Source organism: Epinephelus lanceolatus, chromosome 12 (assembly GCF_041903045.1).
Source record: "Epinephelus lanceolatus isolate andai-2023 chromosome 12, ASM4190304v1, whole genome shotgun sequence".
Taxonomy (NCBI): domain Eukaryota; kingdom Metazoa; phylum Chordata; class Actinopteri; order Perciformes; family Serranidae; genus Epinephelus; species Epinephelus lanceolatus.
The window spans coordinates 6,773,462-6,784,993 of record NC_135745.1 but is presented as its reverse complement, the minus strand read 5'-3'; the positions used below and the strand labels follow the sequence as shown (position 1 = coordinate 6,784,993).

General features: G+C 40.2%; 1 protein-coding gene across 2 annotated transcripts in view; it reads left to right on the top strand.

Moving 5' to 3' along the window:
• The first annotated feature begins 14 nt into the window (after positions 1 to 14).
• LOC117271880 (nucleoprotein TPR) overlaps positions 15 to 11,532 on the top strand; it is a 41,910-nt gene continuing 30,392 nt past the window's right edge. For both annotated transcript variants that reach the window (XM_078172908.1, XM_033650402.2), the window contains exons 1-19: positions 15 to 274; positions 1,029 to 1,133; positions 1,612 to 1,676; positions 2,026 to 2,116; positions 2,416 to 2,519; positions 2,777 to 2,941; positions 3,803 to 3,895; positions 5,163 to 5,243; positions 5,352 to 5,439; positions 5,769 to 5,906; positions 6,174 to 6,268; positions 8,046 to 8,243; positions 8,332 to 8,439; positions 8,826 to 9,049; positions 9,719 to 9,882; positions 10,070 to 10,194; positions 10,292 to 10,440; positions 10,538 to 10,700; positions 11,349 to 11,483. In XM_078172908.1, coding sequence (XP_078029034.1) covers positions 124 to 274; positions 1,029 to 1,133; positions 1,612 to 1,676; positions 2,026 to 2,116; positions 2,416 to 2,519; positions 2,777 to 2,941; positions 3,803 to 3,895; positions 5,163 to 5,243; positions 5,352 to 5,439; positions 5,769 to 5,906; positions 6,174 to 6,268; positions 8,046 to 8,243; positions 8,332 to 8,439; positions 8,826 to 9,049; positions 9,719 to 9,882; positions 10,070 to 10,194; positions 10,292 to 10,440; positions 10,538 to 10,700; positions 11,349 to 11,483 — 2,442 coding nt within the window. In that variant the 5' untranslated portion in view covers positions 15 to 123. The remainder of the gene's footprint in view (positions 275 to 1,028; positions 1,134 to 1,611; positions 1,677 to 2,025; positions 2,117 to 2,415; positions 2,520 to 2,776; positions 2,942 to 3,802; positions 3,896 to 5,162; positions 5,244 to 5,351; positions 5,440 to 5,768; positions 5,907 to 6,173; positions 6,269 to 8,045; positions 8,244 to 8,331; positions 8,440 to 8,825; positions 9,050 to 9,718; positions 9,883 to 10,069; positions 10,195 to 10,291; positions 10,441 to 10,537; positions 10,701 to 11,348; positions 11,484 to 11,532) is intronic.

Genomic DNA, 11,532 nt, shown 5'->3' with positions numbered 1-11,532 from the left:
GTTTTTGTATGAGTGTAACTTGACACTGTCTTGGTTAGTTCAGCGGGTTTATAGAGAGTACAACACTATTGTACCAGAGTTTGTGTGTCCATTAACTGTTATTTTTCGGGGGGGTAGGTGGAGATGGCGGCCGTCCTGCTTCAGATTCTGGAGCGGACGGAGTTGAATAAACTCCCGAAAGGCGCCCAGAACAAACTCGAGAAGTTTGTAACGGAGCTGCAAAATGCTAACGACGCGCTCAGGACGCAGCATGAGCGGTTCAAAGCAGACAGTGGTAGGTAGCTACTAAGTAGTTAGTTGATTAGCTGCTAGAAACCTCATGTCAAACTCTAGTTTACTATGAAGCCGTCTTCTGGTAAACTCAGCAAGAAAACATCAATGTTGTGTGTCATTCTCAATGCTTTCAGCTGCATGCTAACGTTAGCTACTATGTCACGTTAGCTAACTTTGGCGGAAGAGAATACGTTATACGTTATGCCAACAGCTCTTAAACTTGACATTTTAATTCAGTCATTACCATAACTGTATGGTGTGTTTAAGTAATACAGACCTAACTGATATAACTAACTGTTATATAAACGCATTTGCTTTCAACCGAGTAACGTTATACATACATGTTACATTACTATAAACTCAACTGATAGAATGAAAAAGAACTTCCCATTGAATCTTTCCAACACTATAAATCATACCACTACTTCATTGGGAATTGTCAGCTTGTATTGTCAGTTAAGAAACGTTACGTGATGGTCATTAATATTAACAAACCGCAGCTGCCTATAACTTACAAGACTTTCAAATATGTAAGTAATATTTATATTATGTCCTGTGGGACATAATGATGCCATTTTTCAAAGCTGAGGAGCTACTGCAGATAAAATCTGTAGCCGTTTCAAAGTGTAGTCTTTCATCAGACTGTAGTGATGCAGGCATAAAGCTACATGCGTCTGTGTGGTGTAGGTATTATGCTGTGTGACATGTGTACTGTGTACTTATGTATTACTGTTGAATGTTCTTTGCCCCTTCAGAACAGCAATACTTTGACATTGACAAGAGACTGGCAGAGAGTCAGGACCAGTTCCTGTCTGCCACCAGAGATCTGCAGACTCTCAAGGAGGAAAATAAAAAAATCAGTGAGTTTTCACACACATGCTGTTAACACACAATTTCTTACCCATATTTTGTGAGGGATCAGTGCTTCAAGTTCACAGTTGCCACTTGTTGGACTTAACTTACTTAAAATCTGCGTTCTGTGGCTTAAAGTGGCCACAGGGCACTCAAGCATTTGTGCAGTTTCTCTAGAAAATTTGGACATGTTGTTCACTGCATATTAGACCAGGAAAGCTTGGATACAGTGAGTTTAAAAACAAAACTGTAAGAAACAAAGTTGAAAGTCAGTGCTTTTATCTCAAAGTCATTTAATTCTGAATCCAATGTACTGTAACTTTTAACTGTTACCACATAGCACAGAGGTAGTTATGTAAACCTTTGCTTCAAAGCGCATGTAATCCATACACCTTTTGTTCAGGTTATTTGTTATTTGTTTGGACTCATGTAATCTCCTTTTGTTCTGAGCCTCAGTGTGAGCAGTGTCTTTTTCTCTGTGTGCAGATGAAGAACTCAGTACTCTGAAGGGAATAGAGGGAGAGACCCCCGAAGATAAAGCACCACAACAGGTGAGCAGTCCATGTAGTGTTAATGATGTTCTGTTATTGTTAAGGCTGTGATGGTGCTAATGGAAAACGTCAGCCAAAAAGTATGTTTATTTTTTTGTCTGTTGATAAAATGAGTCTGAAGTCACTCTCTTAGTTTTAGAAATTGTTACTGAAATGTAGAATGTGTTGAGCACATTCTCACACCCATGGGACTTTGCAGGACTTCTACCATTACAATCCAATTAACACTTTATTTACACTTATTTAAACAACCAAATATTTCGTATTTTCTACAAACTCTGAATAGTATTGAAGTTTAAGTACTCTGTTTAAAATGTGTATGTGTTTGTGTGCATGCGTATGGCTACAGCAAACCAAAGCCAAGTATGAAATTGAGGCAGAGAAGAGAGAGCTGGCGAGGCTGCTGGAGAAGAGAACACAGGAGGTGGAAAACCTCACCGGTAAGATTATCAGGTTTACACACACACATACAGTCCAAAGGCACACAACTGGGTACACGGTGTGTTAATACTGCATGTCATCTTTCCAAAAGCACATTTGGTTATAGTAGTAACAATCTTTTGTTCCTCATGTCAAGTCATTTTTATTAATACAACCACAACACAAATCTTCCTCAAGGGGATTTACAATCTGTACAGCTTACAACACCCTCTGTTCTCAGGCCCTCTATTCTGATAAGGAGTTCTTTTATAATATTTTGGGGTTAATATTTGTGCATTTCATGTGTGTCTGTTTGCAGAGGATGTGAAGCGTCTGAATGAGAAGCTGACAGAGACCAGCAAAGTGAAGATGGAGCTGCAGTTAAAACTGGATGAAATACAGTCTTCTGCGGCTTCCGTACAGGTATCCACTAGACTTCATGGAAAACACTACAGCTCAGTGTAAAAGATTGTCAGGGTTCCCAGGGTCATGGGAAACCTGGAAAAGTCAAGGACTTTGAATTTGAATTAATTTCCTAACCCGTCCATAGGTCACAAGCTGTCAGTACACCACTGAGTGTGACTTTATTGCAACCACATAATGATCAAGTGCCAACCGCAAGACTCAGTTTTTTTTAACATGCTTTTTCTGATTGTATGTCCTGGGTGTTTGTTTCATAGCACCGAGAGAAGCGTATGGAGCAGGAGAAGGAGTTGCACGAGAAGAAAATCGAGTGGTTAAGCGCAGAACTGAAGACCAAAACTGAAGAACTGTTGAACACCAGCAGGGAGAAAGGCAAAGAGATAGTGGAACTACAGAGTGCTCTGAAGAACAGCAAGGAGCAGGTAACACACAAACAACATGCACACACAGTAAGAATGCATAAACTCCTCTATAACCAGTAACTGTGCAATATGATACAGAGTTTATTATGCTAGTATGTGCTGTTCTAGCTGTTCTTCTCCATGTAAACATAGCCTGTTGGTTGAAATGTGAGATGTAGTTAGATGGCTGTCTTATATTCATTCTTTAATGGTTTAAAAACTATTTTATTTTGTCTGTTGAGCCAAACCAGCTCCATTCCTCTGCCTTCACTCTCAACATTGCACTTTTTTGGGTCCTGAACAAAACACCAGGGCCCCAAATAGCCATAGATTATTATGATGTTAAGATATGAAAAATAATGAATTATGTTGCTATTCTAGCTCATTGCACTCTGAAATAATGTACAAAAGGGATTCATGTGTAATTCTACTTCAGAGAAAAAGACTACATTTACCTGACAGAGAGAAGTTACTAGGAACATTGCAGATTCAGATTTTACCTACAAAATATAACAATTACAATATGATGCATTTTTTATTCATTCACATATTTTGCATTATATTAGAATTAAAAGCTCCACTTTAAACAGATGCTATGTAAATGTAAATACATTATGCCAATGATACCTCTCATTCACTCTTCACTTTAATTAACCCTCAAACTGCCCACTGTAACTTCTTAAACTGCCCCAAAGAGAACTTATTTGTTATAGCCAGTCTAGCAGAAAATTTAACAGACGACAGGAAACCTTGACCTCTTGCAGTGTTAGCTTCTAGTCTTTCTTCCGTGTTGTCAGGTTTCACTGAAATGTCTCATTGGCAATAAGGAGATCACGAGACATGGCATCCCATCCACCGTGCTGTCTCTTTTCTCTCCAACAGGTGACCAGACTGGAAAGACAGCTCACTTCACTGAAGCAAACCAGTGAAAGCCAGAGTAAAAGAGCCGAAGAGCTCAACAACAAACTGAAACAGGTAATAAAAACACAGCAGTGTTGTTCTCAGCTACACGTTTGAAGATTTAAATATTTGCTTCTCTATTGATCTGCATTCTGCATGTCTGCGTCTGTATAGAATAGTTGTAGATGGCTGTATAAGAAAGCTGAGGGTCCTCACACCAATGTAAAGACCCTCAGGTTATTAAAGCATGGATGGCAACATGTCCTAGCAAAAACTGAAATGTGATCTCACAGGAGTAACAGACTTTTGATTCATACCGACCGTACATAAGAAGACAAAAAGAGTTAAATCTTACACCCTCACATCTGAAGGCAGTGTCATAAGTCACAGGGCTTTTAGTCACAGGATTAAGATTTTGCAAAAACTGGGAATCTCGGTTCTCCTGGAGGAGAAACTGGTGGGGCTGTGGAGTAAACAGAGTGCATCTTTGATGTGTGGACAGAAATTGCTGCAGCCCTTGAAATCCCTGGTGAGTATGCTAACTAGCTTGCTTACCATGGTCCCAAACAGGACTCCTTGCAAGCGAATGTTAGCTACTTGAATGTTTGCTATTAGCCTATGAGCTAACCGTACCCTTCAGTCAAAAATTGCAACCTTAAATCATATACATTTTGCTGCAGTAAAAGGACACATTCCCTCCACAACTCTCCTTTTTTTTCCACAGTCCAAGAGAACCTAGACTTGTTCCTATTCTTCTGTTCTCTGTGGAGTCCCCTCCTCCTTTACTTTCCACCTGGTTTGATACTTCTTGTTTGGTGCTAGAGAGTGCAGCTATTGGTTGTTGACATTGTTCACGTCATTGAACTTAGGTGTTTGCATGAGCCAAGTCTAAAAACTTCTAATAATATTTAACATGTTTTTATCAGGATGTCAAAAAGAGAAAAAGACTGATTTAGTACAGTGTGGACAGAGTTACACCAAACCATTACAGGAGTACGCCATAACTTGAGCAAAGCTCTCATGATTTTATGCCGACAATGGAAATTTGTCCATAACAGTGTAATCACTTGAAAAGTTGTTAAGACATTATCTTTGTCCAAGCGTCAGGGATATAATTTGGTGATTTTTTTTTTTTTTTTTTTTTAACTGGCAGAAAAGATTTCCACACACTTGCATCTACGCAGTATTTCACTGTGTGTGGTCCTGCATCATGAATACTTTTTTAAAAAGCAACACAACAGTTTTTATAGAAATTAACTTTGCAGTCACACCATGTAACCTTAAAAGACATGCAGGTATGCATGTGTTTTTCACTGCTAATCTTGTCTGAATGTCTCTCCAGTCTAAAGATGAGCGGAGTGCCATGGAGGAGAAATACCGCAACGAGCTCAACGCTCATGTCAAGTTGTCTTCACTCTACAAGGTGGGACTTGCTGCAGAGCACCTGGGATAAATACAGTTTCTACATTTTTAAAATAATACTATAAGGCATCATCTTTACCTTACACTAATGTCTTTGTTCTCCCTGTAGGGGTCAGCAACGGACATGGAGACAAAGAATCAAGAACTGAGCAGAGCAGTGGAAGAGCTCACCAAGTTGGTTAAAGATAGTGGGGAAGGTATCACGCTAGTTTTTAGCTCCAGTAAATCCATGTCATAAAATGAACCACAGTTTTGTCCTCTTTTCAGTTTGACACACAGAATGCCTGAATGGCCGTTGTTCACATGGATCACCTGTGGAACTTTGAGCCAGACAAAATGTGTCCTCACTATTGTTAGCTCTGTGTGGCTTACTGATATTTGTAACAATTGTATAATCCTAATATATTAAACAAGTTAGGTAAGAAAATGCGACTGATGGCCCTGTCTTTGTATGTGAACTGTAGATTTCCATCTAGTACGTATTATTGATGGCCTGTGTTATTGATGTTACTGTCTGTCTTTGCAGCCAATAAGACTCTAGAAAAGAAGGTATCGGAGGGAGAAGAACTTAAGACACGGCTTGAGGCAGAGCTCAGAGAGAGGATCAAGAAAATGGAGAAAGAGCTAGAAAACGCCACAATGAAGGCTGCGGGCAAACACTGCTGTAAGAATACACATATACACTTAAGTTATTTTCGATCTAACTCTCATACCTAGATATCTATGTTTGTCCTCTGCCAAGACTCATCTGCATAGTGTTAAGTGGGATTTATTCACCTGTTTGAATTGGTGCTGTACCTACAGCGTAGGCTCTGCGTCAATGCAGAGCCTACGCTGTAACCTATGTCATAATATAAGTATAAATCTGCCTTTATGTGTGTTAAGTGTGTGTATGTTATTATGAGTCTTTACATGTGTGTTGTTGCTCTAGGTGTTCCTTCTCTTACCGAGGAGCAGTTGGATGCCATGTGTCCATCAGCAGCTGCCATCGCTGCCATTGTCAAGCCCGGGATGAAGTTCTTTGATGTGAGTTTAATGGGAAATACGAGGGCTGGATGACATGGTTGAACTCATATCAGTAGTATGTTAAATTTATGCATCATAGTCTATTCATCAAATCAAATTGATAATAACATGCAGTGAACTGTGTTCCACAGTTTTACTTTGTTAGACAAAACTCTTTACACATTTTAAACATCAGTAAGTCATATTAACCAGCTGTAGCTTTAAAGTATCGTGCAGCACTCAAACCTACTTAAATGTAAGACTTAAAGACCTTTTATAGGTCTTATTTAAACCATATCCTTGCATGTTTTCAATTTAGTTCTTCATGTTGTATCTGTAACAGTTGCATCTGTTAGTATTTTAAAGTACACTATGCAGGCATTGTCGGTTACATCATTCAAACTTGGCCCCTCCTCCCTACACTTTTTAAACGTACACTGAACGCTACTGTAGGAACACTACATTTACTTAATTAGTTCTCTGAGAAAGTCTTTAGCATTCAAGTAAAAATTGGTATTGTAATTTAAAAATCTCTCATTGAATCGATATGGCATTGAATCGAATCAGAAAGCGAACTGAAATGGGATCTTATGAACTGAAATCAAATTGATTCAGGAAATCAGTGGCGATACCCAGCTCTAGCCAGCCACTAACTGTCCAACAGAAAACAGGCCAACTCTGTGACACTTTACTTACCAGCAGAATAAAAGCCAGCCTCTGATTCAGTCTGGTTTTGGAACGAGCTTTGTCTGCCTGGCGTTTTGCCTCGCTTTATTTGTGGTGGCTGTGGCTGGAGGTGTTATGTTTTCAGGTTGACTGTCCATATCTCAGGAATGCCTGAAAGGAATTTACCCAAATTTGCACAAACATCCATTTGGACTCAAAGAGGAACTGATAAGATTTTGGTGGTCAGAACTTTACTGTGACCTCACAAAAGGTCACAGTAACTCGAGAATCTCTAATAGGGTAAAATGATGAAGTGATGACATTGAATACCCAAAAGGTCAAAGGTCAACTTCAGTGTGACATACTGTTTCCTAGACATTATTCAACAACTGCATAACTCAGGAACTGAAGGGAGACGCTTGGTCAGATACCGAATTGATGACCTTAATCTTGGGTGTCCACCTTGAAACTGCTGATTGTATAGATCCTCTGTGCTGCTTGGTTGAAGATGTGTGTGAGGCATCCATGTTTCAGAATTTGTAGCTTCTTTGCAGCAACATCCATGTTTGAAGTATTGTTACTGTCTTGGTTACATATGAATCTGGACAGAAATGGATGTAAACTGTAACTGCAACTTGACAGTTGGTGGAGGCACAAAACCCTGAGGTGGTAAGTGTAGTTTTTGCAGTGTCCCGTCTGCAATTTTCATAGCTTCCTCTTGGATGCGTGCTGCTTACAGTCTGGCACCTAAATACTACCCTTTTTAAAAAAGTCCCTACCTCACCTGTGCACTAATATTGGCTGGGGGCTACATGCCCAGTACTGTCCCGACCATAGCAAAATAAGAAGAACATAAGAAAACACAGGCAGAGGGCAGAGTCTCTGCAGATACATATACCACCCCATACACTGGGTCATAAACAGCCCACTGATATAGTCAACAGTAATACAACTAAATAAAAATTTTCAACAAACTGTGTTATCCACTGCAGTGTAGAATTTGTCTTTGTGCTGCCAGAATGTTTTTATGCTAAAGGCTAAGTAACTGTAGTCTACCTGATGCACACCATGGTTTTGTTTTTGTTTTTGTTGTAACAGGTATTCTGCCTTCTTCTTCTGTCCTTGTGTTTAGCTGTATAATGCATATGCAGAGTGTCAGACACACCTTCAGCTTGAGAAGCAGGAGACCAGGAGAGTGAGCAGAGTTCTGGATGAGATCGTCCAGGAGGTTGAGTCCAAGGCTCCCGTCCTCAAGCGTCAGAGAGAGGAGTATGAGAGCATGCAGAGATCCATGGCCTCCCTGTGCAACAAGCTGGAACAGGCTCGAACGGTCTGGGATTTATGGGAGTTTATTCACCTTTTACTCCAGATAAGAACATATTCTGTTAAGTTTAATGTGCATTTTTTTTTGTCATTAGGAGATCTACAGTTTGCAGAAAGAGAAAGAGGAGGCCAAGCAGCGCTGCGATACCATGGAGAGAGACAAACTGAGGACAGAGAGACAGCTAGAAGATACATCTACACAGGTACACACACACACACACACACACACACACACACACACACACACACACACAAAGTCAAACTAAGCAATACATGCTTTCAAAGAAATCAAAATTCTCTCTTTGCTCTGAATCTTAAGTCTGTCCATGTGATTATGTGTGTGCTGCAGTCTGTTGAGTAGGAAAACAAATTAATATTACTACTACTGCTACACTAATAACGAGTGCAGCTGATCTGGTCTGTTTTGATGGAATTATTTAACTTAATCTGATTAAATTATTCAACAATCATGTGAACGGGGGATCAGTGCGGTATCCTCTTCAAATGATAATGATAAAAATAGACTAGAAACAGATCTGTGTTGAGTGGTGCAGAAGCTTTCATTCATTAATTCCTTTTTTTTTTACAGTTGTGTGCTCTACTGGTGGAGCTTGAGGAGGCCCGTGGTAATCAGGTGGCCAAGGATGACGGCAGCTCTGCCAACATCTCCAGCACCACTGAGGTCGTCAGTCCACAAAAGCTGTCCTTCCGCAGTGTAGAGGAACTACAGAGGCAGAACCAAAGCTTGCTGAAGAGGCTGAGGGAGCTGGAGGAGGAGAAGGACAGACAGCAGAACCAAGTGACATCAGCACGGTAATAAGTGCTATTACAGTTTATATACAAGTATCTACAGAAGTCCTGAGAGGCAAGTGAGAAGAAAATATCTGGTAATCCATTTTCTAGTCGTTTTCTTTACTGTGTTTACGACTTAAAGGAACACTATACCCACAAAATGGCCATTTGTAATTCAATTCATTCATCATCATACCATGTTAACTTGAATTCATAAAGGAAGCAAAGACTCCAGTACTGAGTTTTTTTAGTGAAAATGTATGTGTTTTGGAAGCACTGAGCATAGGACTGGATAAATGAGACTTGGATTATACTACATGAGTTTTGTGAGAGTTTGTTAATGAAAGTTTTAATATAGTTTTGGCACAAACAACAGTAACTTCAGCAAACTTGTTTATATCTGTTGTCATTTTTAACCATAGCTGTAACATTTAAAAAAAAATCTGATGTTTCTGTGCTTATTTTATGTACTTTGTTGCTTTGCTGGCATCTCTGATAAACCAGATCTACTGGCATGGAAGCTAAACAATGTACTGCTGTGGATGGGGCCACCGTTAAATGTATTTTAGCCACCTAGAAAACAAAAAAAATCTTGTGTGTTTTCTTGCAGTAGATCAGGAGCATTAGTGGGCAGTGAAGCTATTTGAAATGTGTTTTCAGCATTTGCTTTGTCTCTCTGCTTCCCTTCAGTGTGTCAGAGTTAGAGGCCAATGTGAATAAGTTTCAGAAGGAGGCGGAGCAGCTGAAAGAGCAGAGGAACCAGCAGAAACAGCTGGCTGACTCCAACGCCCGCCAGAGAGACATGTACAAGGCCCTGCTGACACAGAGCACTGGCTTCAGCCTGCCTCCTCAAGGTGACACAAACATACCAACAGATTTTGGCCTTTATTTTTAATTTAATTTAATTTTTAAAATTTTATATACTTTATTAATCCCCGAGGGGAAATTCTTTTTTTTTTTTTATGGGGACTTTTGTTTTTTGAACATTCACTGTAATGGCGTTTAAAGATTGAGGTCAAGTTTTCCTGTGCGTGTCTGTAGGTTTGGATTCTTCATCCCAGCCTGCTCATGGTCGGCCCTCAGTTCCAGCTACCCGCTCCACTCCTCAGAGAGCTGCTGCTGCCGAGTCAGCACAGACTGCACAGGCCAAAGCTGCTTTAAAACAGGTACATACAAACATCTACACACACACACTCACTAAAATCTTCATATCAAATTCAGTAGCTTTTCTGAGTGGATGTGTCTATGTCTGTGTATCCCCAGCTGAATGATGCCTTCACGCTGTATAAGAAGGAGAAGGCAGAGAACGACAGAATGCTGAATGAAACAAACGACAGGTTACAGAGGCAGCTGACAGATCTCCGCTCCAGCCACGCCAAGCTGACCTCTCAACTGGAGTTCAGCAACAAGAGGTTTGCTAGCTCCAGTACTGCTGCTGCACCTGCCTCGTATTTCACTTCTTGGAGATATTTTTATGCAGTGTGCGTTTGTTCTGTGTGTCTGCATCAGGTATGAGATGCTCCAGGACACTGTAACAGCCTACCGCAGAGAGATCTCTGCCCTGCAGGACAGGAACCAAAAGATGGTTGCAACAGCCCAACGGCACGAGCACATCATCCACACTATGAGCCAGGACCTGCGACAGGCAAATGAAAAACTGGCATTGGAAGAGGTGATGAAGAAGAGAAGCTTCATTATCTTAGATAGTAGGATAGATGTGATGATGGATAGAAATCAGCTGCGCTGAGACAGGCTTAAATAGTCATTTATTTGGTTTACTCTATTGCTGTTGACAGGCACAAAGGCACAAATTACAATTTATTCCTTGATGGTCTGAACAAGTAAATAATTTATTATTGCTAGTCTCTTTTTTTGGAATTAAGTCGCTAAGAGGGTCTGAAAAGTTGCTTAATCACGAGAAAGTTGTCAAGTTGGATTCCGGTCACCAGCTGATTAATCAATGCATCTCTGGCCGATTATCCCACAAAAACATGGGCATCAGCACTGCTTGTGTTGTTTAAATTTTGCAATAATGGAGCCTTTGCTCCTATTGTAAAGTCTGATGAAAAAAGTGTGACTGCTATATGAGAATCTGTTTTGCATGTACTTACCTCTTTTAGTGAAAACCCACCACCCAAACTGATTATATCTCCCTTACCCTGTGAACAACCAACATGCAAGATTTTGTTCAGATCTATTGATAACCACAAAAAAAATGTTACACTAATCTTTACTGTCTTATTAGAACCTGCCCTGCTCTCTTTTCCATCTTCTTCTTTATTATTATTTAATGTCTTTAGTTTCTCCTGTGTGCCTGCAGGTGCGCGTCGAGAACTTGACCAAAGAGAGAGACATGTTGAGACAAGCAGAGAGTCGACTCAATCGAGAGAAGGAAGCCATGCTGGCTGAGCAACGGAACCAGAACCTGCTGCTCACCAATCTCAAGACTATTCAGGTACCATATCATGCCTCATGATGTATATTTACTACAGTCAGAAAATTGA